The sequence below is a fragment of the Ictalurus punctatus genome, chromosome 13, assembly GCF_001660625.3.
Source record: "Ictalurus punctatus breed USDA103 chromosome 13, Coco_2.0, whole genome shotgun sequence".
Lineage (NCBI taxonomy): Eukaryota > Metazoa > Chordata > Actinopteri > Siluriformes > Ictaluridae > Ictalurus > Ictalurus punctatus.
In genome coordinates, this window is record NC_030428.2 from 16,812,922 (window position 1) to 16,836,099 (window position 23,178).

The following is a 23,178-nucleotide window of genomic DNA, read 5'->3' on the forward strand; positions in this document are numbered from 1 at the left end:
CCCAGAACGTAGTAATGTCCTACATTCTGAAATATCACTCATTCTGTTTAGATTAAAGGTATACACTATAAAACATGTTAATTATATCTTGTAATATTTCTAGCTAGAAACCACAAAAGAAGAACTCTAAACCTCTAGAACTTTAATACAGGAGTGAATTAGATGCAGAATTGCTGTGCCCTGGTGTTAAATTGGTATACGAGGCACCCCTAATTAAATATTATTAGTCCGTGCAAACATAAATTAGGCTTATATAATAGGTTTATGCATTACTGTAGGCTAACGGAAATTTCTCATGTTAAAAAGTTTTAATATTATAAAATATTCCATAAATCAAGTCAGCATAAAAGTCCATAACAACTGGTAAAATACTGTGGCAACTGTAAACAGAAACATGGCAGATCTGTCTGAGAGTTTGAGAAATGATTGATAAGATAAGATTAAACCTTTATTGATCCCACACTGGGGAAATAGATAGAAAGTATCACCTGCTCTGCTGTATGTGAAGTATATTTCAGTATATTTAATTTGCATTCAATCATTTAACAGTATTTGCCTTTTTAGAGCTTAAACCAAAGTAGCCTACTAAAAACATCAAAATTTCATTCATTTTCATGAACCAGCTCAGGGTCACGGTGGATTTGGAACCTATACTACAAACACTGGGCATAAGGCAGGAATACACCCAGATTGGGACTCCAGTCCATTGTAGGCCACTGTTCATACACACATTCGCTCCTAAGAGCAATGTAGCATATCCAATAAAGCTTATGTTGTGGGAGGTTGGAGGAAACCCACACAGACCCAGAGAGAACAAGTGAAACTCCAGACAGTAAACTGATCTCCAGATAGAAGCTGGGAAATTATTAAATTATTAACTATAATACTATTAGGCTGCTATTACAAGGAAACAAGGAAAACTTAACTAGTAGTTTCAATTTTTTTTGTAGTGGAAAAATCAAACACAGGGAGCATGAAGGCTTGGCGATTAGCACGTTTGCCTTGCATCTCTGGGGTTGGGTGTTCGAATCCCGCCAGTGCCCTGTGGGCACGGAATTGGCATGTTCTCCCCGTGCTTTGGGGGTTTCCTCTGTCTACTCCCCTGTCTAAAGACATGCATTGTAGTTTGGCATTTTTAAATTGTCCGGAGTGTGTGAACGTGTGTGCGCGACTGTGCCCTGCAATGGGTTAGCACTACACCCAGGATGTCCCCCTCTCGTGCCCGAGTTCCCTGGGATAGACTGATTCCCCTGTGACCCTATGTAGAATAAGTGGTACAAAAATGGATGGATGGATGGAAAAATAAAGCATGTTCTTTAAAGCATCTGTACACTAAATCACTATCAAGCCCATTGTGGTATAAATGAGTGTAAGTGTAGAAAAATCATTAAACTGTGAGTTGTAGCTCTGCACCACTGCACCTGAGGAACAATAAAGCAGTGCCTGAAACACAGCATATGGAGAAATCTATCAGTCACAATAATGTTGAATAAAAGTCTACACAAGGTCCATTTAAAATTTTATACTGTCCATCTTCATTAAGCCCAGCACAGATATCACAAGATCCTAGTCCTTGGGGAGAGGAATTCCAACAGCTGACTGGCTGTGTCCTTGTAAAAGTTCTCTGGCTTTGTCTACCTGGTCCTGAGTGCAGTAGTCCTGCAGGAAAACCGTGGCCAGGTTGCTGAGGCGAGGATTCTGTGTAAGTGAGAAGCGCAGCATGCTCTGCACTACTGCACTGTCTGTGGTTTGGGAGCGTGATGCTGCTGTGGTAAGGTTCATTAACGTTGTGATGGCGGACAAAACAGTCTCGTCTCTGTGACTCGACAAGCAACCTGTGACTAAAGGAATTCCTCCACTTTGCAAAATTTGATCACGACACTCCCGGTCCATGCTGAGGTTACACAGGCCACCTGACGAGACAGAAACAAAATGAAAGCTCAGGTAGAGAATGGAATGACAGTGCAGACTACTTCATCAGAAATAATACAAATATAATTATAATTACTTGTACACATTTTATAGAATTTGTACATTTTAAAGCATAAATTGTGACCATGAAGGCAAATGAATTAGTTAAACTCACCAATTCCAAACTCCACAAAGTTCTCGTTTTCCTCTGTTAGCATGTCCAAGAAGAGCTCAGTGACCTGAAGCATCCGCAAAGCTTCCATGCTACGTGGATCATAAGCAAAGTTGGCCAGGTTGGCCAGAATTTGCTCTTTAGCTTCTAGACAGAATGAATGAAAGAGCTGGAGTTGCTTTTTATATTTATGCAAACAAAAAATGGTGTATGTTCATGCAAATGCCTTTCATGAGACTAATACCTTCACTGTCAGTGTCCTGAAATTCTGTCACAAGCCCCTGCAAATATTCCAACCTATCTGATGCACAGAATCGATTCATTCCTGTAGAACACCTGTAAAATTTGGGAGCGGAAGATATTTAAGTTATCTGAAGGAGATAAAATGTCAAAGTCAGATTTCCTCTTAGGATTACTAAGAAAAACAATCTTAAGCATTTTTGAAATGTTATTCCAAGTAACACAAATTTCAGACACAGTTTTGGTATAGGGATAGATATTAGATTAAACTCTATTAACAGGAAATCATCTACAGCACTGGTTCCCAATGCTGGTCCTTTAGTTCCCCCTGTGATTTCTATGCTCCCAACATACATAGTGATTAGGTGAATCTGCCAATGAACAGCCCTTCCTGTTCTAACTAACTTACTCTCTCTTTCTGTAAGATATATGTTATAGTGATGTGTCGTTCATTTTGAACGAATCTTTAAAATGACTCGGGAACAGCGAGTTGTCTCAGAGAGTGATTCGTTAATTTTTGACTGCGCATGCGCTACAACATCCCCATAGGTTCTGTACTGGAAACAGATATGAGTAGTTCATCTCTCGAGTCTTCGGGTTCGAGTCGTTCGTTCTTCCGGTGACCGCTGCATAGGCAATGCACCATGCAGTACCGGAAAGTTCATCTTTCGAGTCGTTTGTTCATCACCTCGCAGCTCCACTGCATTCAGCCTATGGGGCGGTAACGGGATGAACGAAATACTCAACGTTTGCGTAAGCACTAGATGTGTTGAGGGAATTTTAACATATACCATTTTAATTATATTCTGCTGAAATGAACGCAATGACTCGGAAAAAAGATTCGTTCATTTTTCTGAACGAGATTCAAAGATCCGAGTCAGTAAAAATGAACCGAACTTCCCATCACTAGTGTAAAAGGTACCGGTGTACTCCAGGACCAAGGTTGGGAACCTGTGATGTAGATTATAGAACTGCGCCCAACAGATATTCTGCGAACTCTACAAACGATCACGTTAAATCATTACATGACCACAAACACACAAAACCGTTTGTCACAGTATTATTAACGAAAGTAAATGTTATCAGTTATTTATACCCGTTTTTCGGTCCCTCCTAAAGTGGCAGAATACAATTTTACGCATGCGTACTGTACTAGAGCTTGTGAACAATTGACCAGCCCGAACATTTTTCTCTGGTGCGCACGTTAAATTAAAACCACATCCGGTCCGTCTAAAAATATATCCCCATGATCAGGCATACAAGATTAGTTCCGGATTTATAGTGCAAGTATTTTAAAACTTCGTAAACAGACATGTAATGTTTGATGCCGTGTGTATAAGCGATTCTATGCAAAGCACTCCAAAATGTATCAAACGCATATGAAATCAATAACAGAAATAAAAACACATTACGAAATGGTCTCCGGAAGTAATGCGTACGTGTTTTGATGTGCGTCTCGAGGTCATAGAGCCTAGAAGGCGTAGAAGTCGTGTATGAAAAGACGCTCAATGAGCCCTCTAATACTTTTTCCTTCTAAAAGACTGAATTTAATACTGCAACATGAAGCAGCATAAACTGTCTGCAAAGAAACGCCTTATAAAACCGATTCTCTTCGGCACACTGATTGCAGGACTTGCAACAGCATTCTTTAACAGGTAACAATAATGCAGCGTTCACAAGCCCTACATCACCTTGTGTGTTACAAAACTAGTGTGTTAATGGCACGAAATGCATTATGTAGTGCAAGTCGTTTGATATTCACAAACATCTAGCTTTGGAATTGCAATGACAGAAAAGGTCATATTTAACATGTTTATCATCTTTACCAGCGATTAAACATGACTTTGTCTCTGAAGGCACTTGTTCTTTGAAGACGTGGAAGAGCTTCGAGCTCAGGAACGAGCTCGTAACGACGCCAAACGCTTAGAAGTATTAGAAAGGAGGCAGAAACAAATAGAAGAGCTGGTGGAGAAGAGAAATGCAGGGGACAATTGATATCAGACAACTTCTATGCTAGGACATATCTGCTCACCTGTGCTGAAAGCAGACAAACAGGATGGCCACCATCTTAACTGTCAAAAAAGGATGATTGTTTTCCGTGCAAAATTGCAGCTACACAAGGAAAAAGAAAGTTCATCAGAGAACTACTCTTGCAGCTGAGGGAATCAAAAAAGGGGACCTTTCTGTTTTTGTGGACAAAAAGAATTCCAGTTAATTAATTGTTGAGTATTGAACAACCCCACTAAATAACCACCAAGAAGCTGTGTGCTATCTGTGGACTAAACATGGCAATGAGAAGATGGGCCAGCACAAGAGCTATAATATGACAGTATTTGTACGTCAACCACAGATTTGTGTTGGCTAGTGAATGTAAAATTGCTTAAAAATTTGCTTGTATAAGATAAGCTCAGTCAATGCTTTTTTTTTTCCTGTCACAGTGACACATTATTATGCTCTCATCATTAGCCCAGTACCTGCAAAGTGAAATATACACTCACCATGCACTTTATTAGGAACACCTGCACATTCATACTTTTATACAATCAGCCAATCATGTGGTGGCAGCACAGTGCAGAAAATCCTGCAGATACCGAGCAGTCAAGAGCTTCACTTAATGTTAACATCAAACATCAGAATGAAGAATCTGTGTCTGATCTCTGTGACTCTGTAATCATGGCCTGGTTGTTGGTGCCATATGGGCTGGTTTGAGTTTTTCAGAAACTGCTGAACTCCTGGGATTTTCACTTTTTCACTTTCCATGCTTTGATCAAAGCCACAGAGATCACACTTTTCCCACATTCTGATGTTTGATGTGAACATTAGCTGAAACTCTTGACCTGTTTCTGTGTAATATTTTGCATTACACTGCTGCCACATGATTGGCTGATTGTGGCATGAATGGTATTCCTAATAAAGTGGATGGATAGTGTATATATTATTACAGTGTAAAAAAAAGTCAAATTGTCACCCATTTCTATAAAAGAAAATTAAATATTTTATAAACACTCAAATCGCCTTATGCAAAACTTTGGCAAAAGGTTAATGAACATTCTAAAGCAGGAATTGTTTTTCAGGCATTTGTAACATGTCTCTTTTCTAAAAATAAACCTTTGCACCTTCATTTTGCCACTTTTTTGTATTGCGTTTTATTGTTTGCAGCCAGTAAAGCCACACCTGTAATGTAGAGTAAATGAGTAATGTAAGAGTGATGAGTGCAGCACAACACATATAACATAGTGCACAAAGACATAAAGCAGGAGCATCAGTAGAGTGAACATTGTGGAAAAACTTTGCAAAGCTGAACAAACAGACTGCAGTTTACAAATAATACATATCTAGTTGTAAGAGAATGAAAACCACCATATCAATTAGTGAAGGGAATTCCAGCTCTTACTAATGCAAATCTGTTCCTAATGTTCACCCAAGGGTGTCTCATAGAACAAAATTTAACTATACTTTCATGTTCGTTTAATGGTCTATTTTCTATTGAAAACCATTTAGAAAATATTAGCACACACCATTGACTCGATTTATATTATTTGAATGTGCTTCATATCAATGTGAAAAGAGGCAAAACAGTTAACAAGTGTTTACTAAGAAATAAGTCTTATTTCAGGCATGATATATTTAAATAGAAGTATTTAGATTCATTCTCAGGCATGTTGCTGTGAACAGAAAAGCAGCTTCCACAAAACCTAAAACTAATACTGACTTTTTACAGAGTTGGGAAGGCTATAAAAAGATGTTCATAAAGATTATAAAGTGTTTATATGGATTATAAACAGTGAAAACCATGCTCCAGAAAAGTAAGAAACATATACCCAAAAATACAAAGGGAAAAAAAGTGGAATGAAAGGCCAAGTTTATATAAAATTCAGTAATATTATTTTTTTTCTTTCACTATTAATATACTATTTGACTATTTGTTTACTTTTATTTACTGATGATGATGGAATATTTGGAAAACATATATGTGTGGTAATGAATTTTCCCGTTCTGATTTAGTCTGATTTGGGTCTTTTTACACACTTCATGAAACAGCAAAATGATGGATTAATTGTGAACAGGATGAGCTCGATGAACTGTCTACAGCACCATCTGCTAAACTCCCAGAGAGAAACACTTTGTAGTGAGTAGGGAAAACATCTGACGGGCACACATACTAACGATACACAAGACTCAATAGAAGTTAGGGCTGATGGTGCTTAAAACACACTGTTGCACTTCTGTAGACCTGATGTCATTCTAGTTAGAAAATCCGTGCTGTTTTAACACCTACCATGAAGAGGTAAATTTGGATTAAATTTCAGATTTTGGATGTTCTTTGTCTTCTATATACGATTTTAAAGACGCAAGAAGTGTTCACATCTAACAAAAGAATACATATCCTACTGAAAACTGTGTGAAATTTGAAAACTTTAGGTTTATTCTTTATCTACAGACTATCTTCATAATCCGCAATTTCATAGTAGATCTCATACATCTACTGGCACATGTGCTTTGGTGTAAAATCCAGCATTTGTTTTATGAAGCATAGTTAAAACTTAGACCTGGCACAAAGGATAACACACATGATACTTGAAGCCTTGACTTGTGAAGGCTTGACTTGTCATCCAATGAGATGGTCTTGAGTATTGCGAGTTCTCATCTCTTCCCTTGGTGTTGCTTATTCATCAGAGCAGATATTAACATTGTTAATACAATTTGATCAACTAATCAGTAACACTGATTATAAAGAAAAAATATGACAAGTATTACAAAAATGTATACACGTATTACAGGGCCTGACAAACAAAATAAATGTTACAGTATTGAATGTAGACTATAGCTGGCTCCAGGGCTTGTAACAGAGACAGTGAAGGTTTATGGAGTTGCCATACTATTGTCTTTACAGTTTTGCAGTGCTAAGTATGTGTAAAAAAACAAACAAACAACAAAAAGTGTAAGTTCATTTGCTTCTGAAAATGGCCCAGGACTCCCAGATTTACTAGGATCCTGATACAGGGTAAAGTGGATACTGAAGATATAAGAATGAATGAGTGAACTGAATGAGTGTAACGTTAGAAACAGCACACTGGTGACATCTGTTGGTCAAATCTACATATATGCACCAGGTGAACCTATTATATATAATATTTAAAACTAAAGTGCATATAATTATTTTTGTTACAAAGTAAAAAACAAACAAACAATCAAACCCACCCCAACATGATTATATAATCAATTTACAAAATATACTTTAAAATATGATATGAGCTGCTGTGAGTTGGTTGTGCAATCCTGTAATAATAACTCACACTCTGCTCTGTGTATAATTTTTAGCACGTGTCATATGCCAGCTCTCAAACTTTAAACATAAAAGAAGTGGCAGGAGCTGGCAGCCAATGAAGAGAGAGTGACAGTATGATCAAGTAAACAAATGAGAGCGGGAGCGTGAAAGAGTCTGATATTATGTTATAAAAGAAGAAAGTATTCAGGACTGAAGGAGTTTTAGCTTTTTTTTTGTTTTTCTAGAAGAACAGGTATGATGTTTATTTGTTCTCTTTGTTGGTGGGAATCTAATGATAGATCAGAGTTATCTGATTTATCCTCATTGTAGAGTTTGTATTGTTGAATTATATCACTTTCCTACTTTGTGAGTGAATGGCATTTGCCCCTGAACAAGCCTGATGGCCACTGACAGCCCATCACTCATTCTGGAAAGACAGAAGCTCTGTCAATCTAAAAAAAAAAAAAAAAAAAAAAAAAAGCTTAACACTTTCCTTTATTATTTTTTTTTAAATGCAGGTTTAATGGAGTCCCACATGCCTGTGTCACTCTGTGGGACAAGTTTGAGTGACACTGATGAGGCAGGAGTATGGAGGATCCTTTGGGAAACCCTTGCATGATAGGCAATTTGAGTGGACAGGGCTGCCCTCTCCTCACAGCTATCCGAGACCCCCATCCATTTGATTATCCTGTCGACACAAGCACACATAGAGCAAAAGGAGTCAACAGTCAGGGGACACAGTTGTGCTAGCGGGAGCTCAGAGGAAGATTAATTGCTCAGACAGACTTTTCTATAGCTCCAAGGTCTACCACAGGGTGATTATGCTTTTTAATTAGTATAATTAATATACTCCAGAAAAATCCTCCTTGACACGTTGGGTTATATTACAGGAAATTCACAGGAGTAGTCAAAAGCACTGAAAAGATAGGCACTTTATATTATAAGTACATAAGTGTAATAATGTGTATGTGTCATTTTTGGAGTCCTTTAAAGATCTATGATTAATTTCGACTTATTTGTAAGGTTTGATAATACAATGTTCCACTCCATGTCTGAAAGGAAACATAGTTTGGACTTTAGCAAAGTCAAAGGTCATTTCTTCCTCATCTGTACAGTAGTAACAGAAAACTATGGGTTACTTAGTAATATTTTCCTTTGTAAAGTTGGGGAGACATGAAAGACCATTCATTTCGATGGATTGACTTTTAGTGTTTCAATTTCTTTCTCTGGCATGTGTGCTAAAAAGATAAATTTTTAAAATCTTAATTATTTGGTTTGCCAGCAGTTCAGTGTTAATTTCCAGGCATTACTGTAATGGTAATGATGTAAATGTATAAGTCATTAATTTCCATTAAAACAAATCAAGTAATTACAGAAGTCTTTTTCCAATCACACTTTCTGAATTCTAAAGTGACATTACACCATCACTAGAGAATGATGCATATAGTTAAGGAATTTCTCTTTCATTCATATGCCACATTTGTGTACTTGCTGCACTTTGAAATGGACCATCTATTAATTTCTACACTTATAAGCAGAATGAAACACTTGATCAGGATTACAAGTGTTTTCTTTTGGTCCATTCATTATTGATAAATTTTGTTTCCTTTAGCATTTCTTGAGCATAAAAGTAAAATTTCACTAATTATTCTCCTCAGCTTTTTCTGTTTAGGTTTAACATTCAATTGAAACAACAAGTGATGTAAAAATGACATGGGTGGTGTGGTTCAGCCTGTTCCCAGCCCTATCTTGAGCTTGGTTTAATGTCCGCGTGGAGTGTGGTGTCACATGTTCCCCACATGTCTGCATAAGTTTCATGTAGCTTCTCTGGTATCTTCCCATCTTCCAAAAAACATGCCGTTCAATGAAATGACAACACTTAATTGCCCCTAGTTTGTGAATGAGTGTGTGGTTGTGTGTGTGCATGACATCCTGTGATAGACCCGTGATTCAGTGTGACCCTGACCTGGGTAAAGCGGTTCTTGAAGATGAATGAATAACCAAATCAAAATGCACTGAGCATTGTGTCTTGTGTATCTTAAAATAAGCATATTTGTGTCAGTTTATGATATCAATATAATCTGATGGTGTCAGATTCTCATTCAGTCCTCCAGGGGGCACTAGATGATTCTCAATAGAACTGCTTCTCCTCAGTTTACAGGTCCATTCATCCATCCATCCATCTTCTATACCGCTTTATCCTTTTCAGGGTCATGGGGAAACCTGTAGCCTATACCAGGGAGCATCGGGCACAAGGCGGGGTACACCCTGGACAGGGTGCCAATCCATCACAGAGCACACTCACATCTACATTCACACTCCCACTCCCATTCATACACTACGGACACTTTGGACATGCCAATCAGCCTACCATGCATGTCTTTTGACTGGGGGAGGAAACTGGAGTACCCAGAGGAAACCCCGGCAGCACGGAGAGAACATGCAAACTCCGCACACACAGGGCCACGGTGGGAATCAAACCCCCGACCCTGGTGGTGTGAGGCGAACGTGCTAAAGTTATTTTTTCCCCTGTAATTTAATTTAAAAAGTGGAACTTTCATATATTCTAGATTCATTACACATAAAGTGAAATATTTCAAGCCTTTTTTGTTTTAATCTTGACAATTATGGCTTACAGCTCATGGAAATAAAAAATCCATTCCATATCCACACCATAGTATTTAAAATATCCACACCATAGTATTTCAAAATACTAGAATAAAGAGTTTGTAATATAGAAATGTTGACCTTCTGAAAAGTATGTTAATTTATTTACAATTTCCTGGTAGACACTGCATTGACTCTCGACTTAAAAAAAACACAGTGGATCAACACCAGCAGGCGACATGGCCCCCCAAATCATCACTGACTGTGGAAACTTCACACTGGACTTCAAGCAACTTGGATTCTGTGCCTCTCCAATCTTCCTTCAGACTCTGGGACCTTGATTTCCAAATGAAATGCAAAATTTACTTTCATCTTTCCCAGGATTGTGGTTGTGTACTGAACCAGACTGAGAGATTAAAGGCTCAGGAAACCTTTGCAGGTGTTTTGAATTAATTAGCTGATTAAAGCTCTTCTCAGGTTGACATTTCTGTATTATAAATTCTTTCTTCTAATATTTTGAGATACTGGATTTTTGATTTCCATGAGCTGTAAGCCGTATTCATCAAGATTAAAATTAAAAAAAGGCCCGAAATATTTCACTTTATGTATAATGAATCTAGAATATATGAAAGTTCCACTTTTTGAATTAAATTATGGAAAAAAATAACTTATCCATGATATAAAATTTTTTTGAGATGCACTTGTACATACTGCACATACTGACAACATGCAGTGCCTGCTCGACTGATGTTGTAACCTTCACTGTGTACACGCCAAATACAATACAACGACACAAGGTCAGTAGCCAGCACTGTTTAACCACTTGTGCTTAAAGAAAAGCATGTGAATGTATTATTGTGAGCATTTCTCCCATCTCACGTACAGAGCCTGGTGAAGTTGCGTGTCTTTGGGAGCTGGACGGTCCCAGTGTCTCCTGATGTAGTGATCTAGAGTGCTATGGGGTTGAAATGACTCTTAAAGCAGCAGCATGGAGCCTGTCCCTCACTGTCCTGTCCCTAATGTGGATTTTGTGACTGTTGGCATTGGTCACAGTGTAGGCGTCCAGCTGCATGATATGCCATGCCATGCCATGCCAGTCTGCAGTCTATATACTCACACAGCTGTGTTTTATCAGTTAAACCTACCGTTTAGGACTCTTTTTAGAGATCACCACAGACCAGATATTATATAAGTGGTCGACCATTCTCAGTACTGATATGGTAGTGGCATGTAAGTGTATCAGGCACAGGAGTGATGCTGGGGTTTTTAAACTTATATTTAGAGACTATCTCTTTTATCTTTTTCCATGTACAGTTTTTTCTTTATCCTCGAGTCCCCTCAGGGTGGGTGGATGATTTTGACTGGCTGACTGTTCTCAAACTGGCAGTGACATTGAATTAGTTTTAATCTAAGCAATTTTATTATATATATAGAATGTTATATTTTTTACATTTCAGGGCTAATTGTTTGCCAAATATGGATACCAACCGACCCTCATTTCTTGTATTTATTTTCCCTACACTGTATCAGTTTAAAAACTATTATAGCCTTTGCCTGTAGTGTTCATTTTGGTTTATTAGAAATGTTTCTATCAAATCAGTAACAGTTGATCTGTGTGTTTTTTTAATACCATATATGAAGTGCTCCTTGTACATTTTGTTTGTAATCTGATTCAGTATTTGAAAGCCGTCAATAGTTGTTAAAGCTCAAAGTGTGCTATTTTTACTATCAGAGTACAAAAGACAATAACTGACTAACCCTCTGGCACTGTCTGAGAAAAAGCATCATATTATGTTGGACTGGAAAGTACACAATACTAAAACATTCATTTGAAAGTCAAATGAAATGAAATATTTAATATTTCGGTTTGCTTCTGATGACAACGAATCCATTAAAATTTAATAGTCTAACTATTCAGAGTATTCGCAGAGAACAACAGAACATAATTACACTTCTGTTTTATTATTGCATGTGTGATTCTGCTTGACGTTATTTACATAATAGTGCAGGCATGAACAATAACCTCTCTTTCATTAAAGCACATAAAATATATAATAAGTATTATATACTGTAGGTATAGGAATATTATCCGTATCAAAAGTTAGAGATTCCAGAATGATTATGATTTAGTTTGTACATTATCTTGCTCTTCTGAAAGCTAATTAGCTGAAGCTAATTACCATAAATCTGATCACAAGTAATTACAGAGACACTGCTGCAAGTTATAACACTTTCTTCATCACACAATTTCTTCATTAAAACATTATCCTTATATTCAAGAAACAGAAATACAACAGTGTATTTTAGAAGTGTACATCAGCAATGCTGCATGTGATATGAGCAGCTGGGCCAAACCTGCTAAAAGCTATGAAAAGCTTTTAGCTTGTGGTGTTTCTGCACAGATAGCGAAACAATACTGTACCATAAATATGCTCCTGAGTCAGGTTCAACCTACAGCTGTTTGACAAATTAAAGGGAAAATCTGTGGCTTTATTTTGCTGGCACTGTTTGGGTCTACTCATCCACTTAGAAGGATGCGTGACTGCAAATCAATATAATGGTGTTACATCCCACCAGTACAGATCCAGAGATCTGTGCCAAGGTGCACTGAAGCTGTTCTGACATCTTTTGTTGGCCCAGCATCTTCATAACAAACTTTATGCTATGTATTCCTTGAATTTTCCTTTAATCACCTGCATGTGTGTAAATTCTTCAAATCCCTTTTGTTGTTTACGCCCTCCTTTTGTATTTATGCCATTTGTATGTTTAGGAGATGTGTTTTGGATGTATGAACCATTGTGGCAGTGTGGAAAGAATGCTGGAAGATGACACTGCTGCCTGTTTATTAGAGTTGATGGTTTATTGGAGTTCAGCTGGAAGCACTGAATTAGAGAGAGGACATTGACAGCCAGCCAGGTGCTACACACACATGACTCACTGATTGAATAAGCTCATGTCCATTACACAGTTAACACACTGACCTCATCATTCACAAGCACAGCAATTCACTATTCATAAGCGGTTGACTATTTTCATTTTGTCTTCATGTTCTTAAAATGCAAATATCTTCTAATACAATATCCATATCTGTAACCATTATAGTTTTGACTCGTAAAAGAACTAATAGGTTTATTTGCATTTTGAGGACAGTATAAGTTCTAGTCTTTGAGTCAAAGATGAATGGAGTGTGCCTTGAGTAATAAGATGACTTACTTGTCTTTGAAAGCCTGTCATGTCACATCAAACCAGTGACTACAATTACCATCCTGCACTGTGGCCTACAAACATAGCCGTCATGGACCGCAATTCCCAGTGCACACCTTCACTCTAATCATGCACACCTGCATCCAATTCACAGCACAATCACAACCACAGTTTAAACAGACTTTCAATGCATTCACTCTTTGCGAAGTATGAACTCAGTTGTTGTTTGTCTCTGGTGGTTACCAAGCGTTGATTTCGTGTCTGTTTATTCTGGAGTTTTTACTTTGCTTACATTTACGACTTCATCTCTTTGCCCTGCCTGTTTGTGCTGTTTGCCCATGATTATTGTCTTCTGCCTTATCCGTTGGAAGTGTTGTTTGATTAAACTGCCATACCTGCACTTGCTTCCGTCTCAGCCTCCATTACATGACAAAGACATTAAAAAAGCAAATTAACAGTAACAAACGTGTACATATTAAAGGGTAGAAAATGGGGGAAGGAGCTTCATTTTGGCTATAGTATTGCATTCTGTATGAAAAAGTGCATGTCTGGAAAAAGGACAGGCATGGTGAATATAGTGGACAAGCTGTTTCTTTCACATAGAATACATTCATACACTGACAGACCTTCCAGCTCCCTACCTTTGCTGTGTTCTGTGTGTACATTACAGACAAACATGGGTAAACGATTTATTTCTCCATAAGCTGTTTCTTCAAAATCTGTTCATATACAGATCGGCACCATAGATGTCTGCACAGGTCTAATTCATAACCAAGAATGAGTGCTGTGGAAATGAAGCCTATTTAATGAGATACATAAATGATAATTATGGTTATGACCCCTGAGATACTGATTTCTCAAAGTAATTAAAGATAAAATTGCTCAAGAGCCCAGAAGCAAAAGGACAAAAGAACACTTAGATTCTAAATTTCCTTTTATTTCTATTATTGATATTGTATTATTAACATAAAAAAAAATTGTCAGGGTTAGGACACTTTAGATTAAGTTTCCCTTATCTAGCATTATTTAAAACAATATTTATCATGAACAAGCCAGCTTTAATATTTTTTTTAAAATAAGAAACCAAATAAGCCAAATAAACATTTCAACAAATGGCAGTTGCTGTAATACAACTATTAACTAACTTTGTTACTTGTGTTTACTGTACTGGTGTGGTTTATCATTTGTTAATTAATAATGTAAATAACAACACTGATGTATTCCCTTCAGAGGAATAAGATATAGGTACTTTAAATCTCCTCACTGAAAACTACTGAGCCTCATGCTTTAGAGGGAAACTCCAAAGGTTACAGTAGTATACACCTCGTAAAAAAACTGATTTGATGTACTGCTTTCTGTTATAGTCCTGTACTGTAAGCTGTATGTATTATGTGGTTAAGTGTGTAGTACAAACGCCAGAATACTGCACAATTATTTTGTGTAAAAATGGTAAGTACAAGTGGTGTAATGTAATGCCACTATCTGTATTTATATCTGTTTAATGCTCCAAATATTTGTATAAGTATCTGTATTTAGATTTAACCCAAAGTGGGAATTACCTGAACAAGACAGGATGTTTTTTGGTAATTAAATATGAAGCTTACGATGCTGGCATAAATCTTATTGGAGAACCTTATTATGACCTATCCATTGTCTGTGAATCTTGACAGTTCCTCAGCCTCACTCATGTTCACAATTGGATTTACTCACACCTGTACGGGTATTTACTGTCTTTTAAATCCCATTCACAAAATTATTGTTTTGGTTTGTATACCCAGTTTGTATACCCAGACTGTATTTCCCAGTCTAATACACACCTTTAGGCTCAATCAAATTTCTGGCTAGCCTATGCTTACCTGTATTTGCATCTGATTACAACACGTTATCTGTGAAATAATGTGTTCATATTCGGTTATAATCGTGAAAGTACTGACACAATTAATCTGAAATGCCTGACAGGTTCTAGCTATTTAACAAGTATGTGTGCAGTATAAAGTTAATGTGTGGTAATTGGTTATTTATTTTGGTGTAAAACAATGTACAATTTAAACAGTTTAGACAATTTAAAAATAATTTCATGAAATGCTTGAAAAGACCATAAATTAAGAGGAATTATGATGAAATATGTATATGATGTTGTATAATTATTTGCTAAACAAAGTAAGCAGAAAGCTGTAACAAACACTAAATTTCACGGTAATACCACATGTTTCAGCAGAAAGGTCAATTGGAAAAACTTTAGTTTATAAAATGGTATGAACTACTACCATACGTACTACCATGACAATGAATGGTGCTTCCATTACAGCACAATTTCATTAGATTTAACAGGTAAGTATGAGTGTAGTAGTTATTGGAAGGGATGACTACGATTAAGGAAAGAGTAAAGTATTTTTATTTCAATGTTTGCAGCAGTTACAGTGCATTGTCTACACTAAGCACAGTCACTGGTTTTGCTGTAATGACTGGAGGCAAAACGAGAGAAGAGAGAGTAGTTTCTGATCAATCAATATGTGAAATGTTTGAAAATGCGTTTAAAAAAATTAAAAGGCGTAAAATGAGAGGTGCACATGCAAATAGGATGGAGGAATAAGAAAAGTAATAAGGATGCACTCTGTATCATCTCTAGATAGATTTCCTGTTGTGGTGAACTAGAAGCTGTGAAGTTGAATGAAACCGGATTATATTCACATTGTATTCTTAGGAACCTCCCAAAACATCTGCTGTTCTTAAGCATCTAGAGGTTCTATTCTAAAATAAGCAGCTTTACCAGGCACTCTTACTTGTTTGCTTAAAGTATAAAACAGGCTGAAATATGAGAAGTTGAGAATACGGAGCTTCTGTCTGCACCTCAAAGACGAGGATTAATGACAGCACCGGCATGTCTGTGTCCTCTCTGCCAACAATTACATTGACTTGATCTGACAAATACCAGTTTCTGAATGGGAGGTGCAACCTTTTTTCCTGGTGTCCCCCATCCAGTGGACATCAATGAAGGAGTAAAAAATTGCAGCTAGAGGATAATAGGACCTTTTTGACGGCACAGGATAAGACTAGTACCTTCTGCCAATGCATCTCAATGAACTGTCAAGTTAATGACTCCAAGTTCACTGAAAACCTCACTGAAATTGAAACGTCAGTTACAGTCTATATATACAGTAGATAGGAGAAATGTATAGGGTTTTGATTTGTTGGACCAATAATGCATATATTTGAGTGTTTTTGCTGGTTTTAATTTCTAGTACCATTTTCAAGGATATATGTGAGAGGCAAAGGTGATTATGTAGTTTAATGGTTTAAATTTAATTAGCGATTGAAAATGGGGTGCAGAAAGAATTGTGAAGGCCATATTTTGCACTTACGCATCCATTTATTGTGTAATTAATTTAGTTTATTAATTATACTGGTTTGATTATAATGTATTCTGTTGATTAATGAGGCCAAAGGAAGGTTCTGTCTCACCCTGGAAGCAATTAGCACTGCGGAGCACCTACCCGGCCCAGATAACAGCCCTGTTTTGTCTGCAGAGGTTATGAATTTATTTTAGGTTAATGTTTAAGTTTTTGACTCTGTTTTGAATTTGAATTTCTGGTAGTTTCCTTTTTGGCTTGGATTTTTCTTGAATAAATTGTTATTTATTATATATATCATCTCACTGGAAAAAAGTAGATTTTCCCTCCCAATATATATTGCTAAACACTTTTTATTTTCTGCATCATGCATACAGTTTCAGGGCCTCCAATAAAGCATCCAGTTATTGTCCTATAAAGATGAAGGCATAGCATTAGTGGGACTGACACTGCAGCATCAGAGGCCATCTTACCTGCGATTATCTGTGTACTTGTATGTGCATGACAGGCAGCACATAATTCTACAAGTGCTCTTGGACCCCATGTGGCTTGCAGATGTAATCGGGACGTCTCTCTGTGGGGGAATGATGAGTTCATTAAGGTTGATCAATCTGAGGAAGAGGCGCCTGCTGAACTGATAATGCCACGTCTACGCCTGATGTCTGTTCCTGCCATTCCAACTCCCTGTGACCCAGACGTCATGGCACACTGACAGCTCAAGCGTCTCAATTTAAATCCTCTTCGGAAGTTCCTGAGTGGTTTTAATCTCTTCAGTAATGATGATATTGACGGAAGGATGTGATCAGTTCTGTTATAACCACCATTTATCATAGCGATGTGCTTTTTATGTGGGTCTCATGTGTGTTCTCAGTGCTTGAGTATGTGTCTCTTGAGATAACCAGTGGAGTTATTGGACGTGTAATCACTTCCCCTGACAGGATCACACCATAGTTCTCTTCTTTCTTTGCTTCTGGACAATGTCTTGAGAATTATGAATTGCTCCACTGTCTACTGTCAAATAGACTAAACATCACTATGGAGAATTTCAGGAAACATTTCAGAAAACCTCAAACAGCCCTTTATTCTTGGACATAGGGAAGAATGGAATAATGTGAATGGATGTATTTATTGTCTTTACCATGTGCCATGTGGCTATTTTTGGACATGGGCTAAATGTTTCTTCCTACACATTGTGACAAATCGATGTGAAAATAAATAAATAAGCGAACTAGTTATAGCCAGCAAAACCTATCTGTGGGTATTGGTGTCTGTTGTGAGTTAATAAGATGTCAGAGAAGATTGATGGTTGAGCCATTGGAGGAGCAGGAGGTTTGGCATGAAACGGCGCTGTGCTCTTTTATGAAAATAGGCTGAAAGGGAGGAGAGTTGAGTATTGTGTCCAACAACACAATCAGTGTCAGAAACAGCACACATACAACCACACAGTCAAAGAAATATGTGTTGATAAAGGAATTCATTATCATCGTAGCAAAATAGTATGTAGTACATAATAGTAGAGGCTGTACTGGTGTAAAAGATGTTTTATAGTGTGATAGACCATACATGCAGCAAAAAGCAATATTAATATAAATCAAATTTGCTAATCATCAGATGGAACTCGTGTGGATCCTGATGCATGTGGCAATCATGTGTGATTGACAATGTAGTTCTTTTCTTGGGTATCAAGTCGTCACATGCTGAATTTACCTGTCAGCCCACACTCACAGCAGGAGTAAAAGCTTGCGTTTGGTGATTTAAAACTTTCCCATGAGTGCTTTGTTTATCTGAGAATAACTGACCTACTGAATATAAAGTGTGACCCACATGTGAAGTAGCAAAATTCACTCTGTGTGAACTTGACATGTTATCTCTTGGGCTTTGATCCTATCTCTACTAAATTAAGTCCCTCTCAGGATGTATCAACAATTTGGACTAGATCTAATTCAGTTTCACATTGAGATATTCTCTCTCTCTCTCTCTCTCTCTCTCTCTCTCTCTCTCTCTCTCTCTCTCTCTCTCTCTCTCTCTCTCTCTCTTTTCTTTTCTGCTCTTCCTCCTTAGGGAGGAGCCCAGGGAGGTTTGCCTGTCTTTTCAAATCACATATCCATCACTCTGGCACTCAAGCAGAGAAGGGATGGTCTGGATGACTGGATGAGATGAGGGTTTTGTGTGTGTGTGTGTGTGTGTGTGTGTGTGTGTGTGTGTGTGTGTGTGTGTGTGTGTGTTTTAATACCATGGACTGTGGTCCCTAGGCTGATTCACACCCACGTCAGAAAAGGAACCATCTGCTCTCTTCAGAGGATTTGCTTCAGGTCAGTCTGATCAAGAACAAAGACAAAATGCTTCCGGCAAACAAAGTGAACATACTTTCAATTCTCTGAAACTCAGGTCTGGTACGTTCAAGTATAAAGTTTTTGACTAATGAACAGTCTACTGGTTTTATCTGTTAATCTGGGCATAGCGTAGTACAAAAGGACTGTGACGTGCCATGTATCAAAGGCTTTATGCAGCTTATATCTCAAAGGATATGCTTCTCTCAGCCCAGCCGTGTTAAGACCTCACTCCTTATATTCTGTCAGTCCATCAGTCCTCACCAGACTAGGACACTGAGCCCCAGCTCCTCTCATCCTTCACAACCCTGACAATCAATCCCATCCTTGACTGGCCTGTCACTCACAGAACAAATGGACAAATGGCTACCATCAGGCTCTGAAGGAACTAAGCCAAGTAATTCATAGGTACAATTGTGCCTTCCGCACCTGGTGATGAGCTTTTTAGAGATATTAATACAGATGTACAGTATACAGTACTGTGAAAAAGTATTTGCCCCATCCTGATTTCTTCTGTTTTAGTGTATATCTCATACTAAATTGTTTCAGAAATTAAAACAAAATATAAGATAAAACAAAGGCACCCTGAGTAAACACAAAATACACTTTTTAAATGATAATGTTAATTATTGAAGCAAAAAAAATTATCCAATACTAACTGGGCCTGTGTGAAAATGTCTTTGCTCCTGTCAGTTACTAATTCCCCAAATCTATGAAACTGCATTCATAATGGGGTTCAGCTGGACTAGACACAACCAGGCCTGATTACTGCAAACCCTGTTCAATCAAATCAACACTTAAATAGAACTTTTTCAACACCATGAAGTTGTTAAAAGGTCTTACCTAGTAACACACTATGCCAAAATTGAAAGAAATTCCAGAAATTATGAGGAAGAAGGTGATTGAAATATATCAGTCTGGGAAGGGTTACAAAGCTATTTCAAAGGCTCTGGGACTCCAAAGAAACACAGCAAGAACCATTATCTGCAAATGGGAAAACTCGGCACAGTAGTGAACCTTCCCAGAGATGTCCAACCTACAAAAATTCCCCCAAGAGCACAGCAACTACTCATCCAGGAAGTTACAAAAGATCCAAGGACAAAATCGAAGGAACTACAGACCTCTCTTGCAGCAGTAAAGGTCACTGTTCATGACTCCATTATCAGAAAGACACTGGGCAAAAATGGCATGCATGAAAGAGTGGTGAGGTGAAAACCACTGCTCACCCAGAAGAACATTATGGCTCATCTGAATTTTGCCAAAACACACCTTGATGATCCTCAAACCATTAGGAAGAATGTTCTGTGGATTGATGAGTCGAAAGTGGAACTGATTAGAAGACAGGGGTCCCGTTAAATCTGGCGTAAACCAAACACTGAATTCCACAAAAAGAATATCATAGCTACGGTCACGCATGGTGGTGGGAGTGTGATGGTGTGGGGATGCTTTGCTGCTTCAGGTCCTGGGCAACTTGCAATAATTGAGGGAAACCTGAATTCTGCTCTCTACCAGAAAATCCTAAAGGAGAGTGTCTGGTCTACAGATCTTGCGTTGAAACTCAAGAGGAACTTGATTATACAGCAAGACAATAATCCAAAGCATAGGATTAAATCCTAGTCCTAGAAGTAAGTGAAAGACGGATCTTTTTTTTTTGCTTCAATAAAAATAAATAAATACATAAAAATGCTATTGTGTGTTTACCCAGGTTGTCTTTGTTTTATGTCATATCTTGTTTGAATATCTAAAACTATTTAGTAGGAGCGACACACAAAAACAGAAGAAATCAGGAAAAATACTTTTTCACAGCACTGTATATGTGCCAGTACACATATTAATAGCACAAATGTTTCTCCAGTCTTCACTAGACAACTGAAGCGACTTCTGTCATCATATAGCCTAATAATTTATTCAGGCGAAATACAAATATATACAAATATATACGAAATACATCCCATTTTGTCCTCTTAAAGAATCAAAATTTGGTTTTAGTATAAACCAGCTGTTTATCGACTGTAGTCATTTTAAATTAGATTAGACATTAACATTTTTTAACTGTGCGAATAATAAGCATGAAATGTAATGTCAGGAATGAATATAGACGGTGTGTGTGTGCACGTGCACACATGGGCACATATGCCATTGGTGCACTGCTGTTAATTGTATTTAACCCTTTACTACATGGTAATTAATTTATCTCCAATTGTTTGATAGGCAATAATAGAAAACAAATTTTTCCCATGTAACTGGAAAAAGTTATTCTTGACACAAAGTGTATGATACTTTCCACCATTGCACAACAATTTACCAACGAACCCCCCTCCCCCCAATATTTATCAAATGTTTTATATATTTTTATTACCTCAAAGTAATTCAAGTAATAAAAATCCATAAAAACATTTTTATGTAAATGTAATAATGCATGCAGTAGAGGGTTAACCGATTAGTAGGCCAGCTGAGATTAAATTCTGTCCATCATTCATCACTGATGAGCAAACAGGTCTCGGATGTGTTGCTGATTTTAGTTTTGATCATTGTGGTCAGAGTTGTTTCTGAAAATGTGTGTGCGTGAGTCTGTGTTGTGTATTAACCGGTCTCCATCCAAACTTGTCAATATGGCTGGACATAAACATAGCAGATGTCACCTTGATGCTGCCTGTGTTGTTTGATTGAGAGAAAACAAATAATCCAGTGCAAACTCAACTCAGACTGCATCACGATCGCAGTTTAAACGGGCAAACAAAATACAACAGTTTTGTTTGTCTCACATGTACAGGTCCAAGATGTGTGTCTGAAGTGATTGCTTCAATGTTACTTCAATTAGATCTTATTTGAATGATATATTACATTGAATTATATTATATTCTATTTGAAATTGTAAATATAAACTAGTCTTTTTATTTGAATAAGTACAGTATAGGTGTGCCAATATAAATGCACCAAACCAAAATAAATAAATCAAAACAAAAACTACTACAAAAAACACTCACTTGGCTTAAAGTAAATGACTAGTTATCAATAATCAAACTTTTAAGACTGGCCCAGTGACAGTTCATTAACACAGCGTGTTTGTGAGCCTCACTACCAAGGAAATGATATCAAGGGAACATTAAGTCAACACTGATGATTACAGTCCCACTGTGAGTTATTTTGTAGAATCTAAAGAGCACTGAAATTTTATGTGTGATACCTCTGATGATGATGATGATGATGGAGTTTAAATTACAACCAATAGCTAAGGGGAGCAAAAGACAAGAACAACTTCCTCTCCCTGTAACACAGACACAGATGTAATGGCACATAACACATGCATAAATTACTTATGATGTTTACCTAATCCCTAAATATTTTTAACCTAATATGTACAGCTGATTCAGGTCTGCCAACCCAGATTTAAATACACATATCTAGTCTAGTATTACATGTAGCATTACACATGACCTTGTATGTGCAACTCTGACCAGCTACAAATGTGAGGTCAGAGTAGTCATTGAATATTTCTAATTAAATCAGTGGTCCACCTGCTACATTGCTTGGTAGTAATGTTGGGTCCAAGTCCACATTTAATGAGTTCAAGTTGAGACCAAATCCTTAACCAATCGAGTCCAAGTCTAAAAGGGGCCGAGTTGGACTTAAGTCCGAGTCCTTAATGGCCGAGTCCGAGTCAAGTCTGGCCGAGTCCAGAATATAATTAAATTGAAAAAAGACTTGAAATTGCAATTGTAAACTCAGAACTGAGCTGTTAATTTAATATTTTAACCTTCACAAACCAATGGCAACATAAATGCAACAAAAAATACCACTATTACTATTATCTTGCCATTGCCATTAAATATTTTTATTTCAGGTCATCAACAGCTCAACTAGTTTCCTATCAAAAAATGGTTTCAAAGAAAAAAGATATATAGAGGTATGTGTAGAACTTTTTTTTTATATTACAAGTGTATGAAAATACAAATTAACCTGTTTTGTAGGGCTGCACGATCATGGCCAAAATGATAATCCGGATTATTTTGATCAATATTGAGATCTCAATTATTTATCACGATTATTAATTGATTTGAGTGACAACATATTTTTATTGCACTTTCACGTTTA

At 37.3% G+C, this 23,178-nt stretch overlaps 1 protein-coding gene and 1 long non-coding RNA gene across 4 annotated transcripts; one reads left to right on the plus strand and one right to left on the minus strand.

Annotated features, from left to right (window-relative positions):
* Positions 1-503: 503 nt before the first annotated feature.
* On the minus strand, positions 504-4,232 carry armc7 (armadillo repeat containing 7). Of its 3 annotated transcripts, none has more exons than XM_017483509.3 (4): positions 4,150-4,232; positions 2,328-2,419; positions 2,087-2,230; positions 504-1,913 (listed from the first exon to the last, which is right to left on the minus strand). In XM_017483509.3, exons 1-4 carry the CDS (start codon positions 4,161-4,163, stop codon positions 1,567-1,569), a joined length of 597 nt encoding a protein of 198 aa, XP_017338998.1. In that variant the 5' UTR covers positions 4,164-4,232; the 3' UTR covers positions 504-1,566. The 3 variants fall into 3 exon arrangements, with proteins under 3 accessions (XP_017338998.1, XP_053541270.1, XP_017338999.1); XM_053685295.1 differs by lacking the exon at positions 4,150-4,232 and adding an exon at positions 3,763-3,836; XM_017483510.3 differs by lacking the exon at positions 4,150-4,232 and adding an exon at positions 3,420-3,539.
* On the plus strand, positions 3,839-5,444 carry LOC108273872 (uncharacterized). The gene is made up of 2 exons (XR_001814383.3): positions 3,839-3,978; positions 4,180-5,444. It is a non-coding gene; the product is annotated as an uncharacterized LOC108273872 (long non-coding RNA).
* The last annotated feature ends 17,734 nt before the right edge of the window (positions 5,445-23,178 follow it).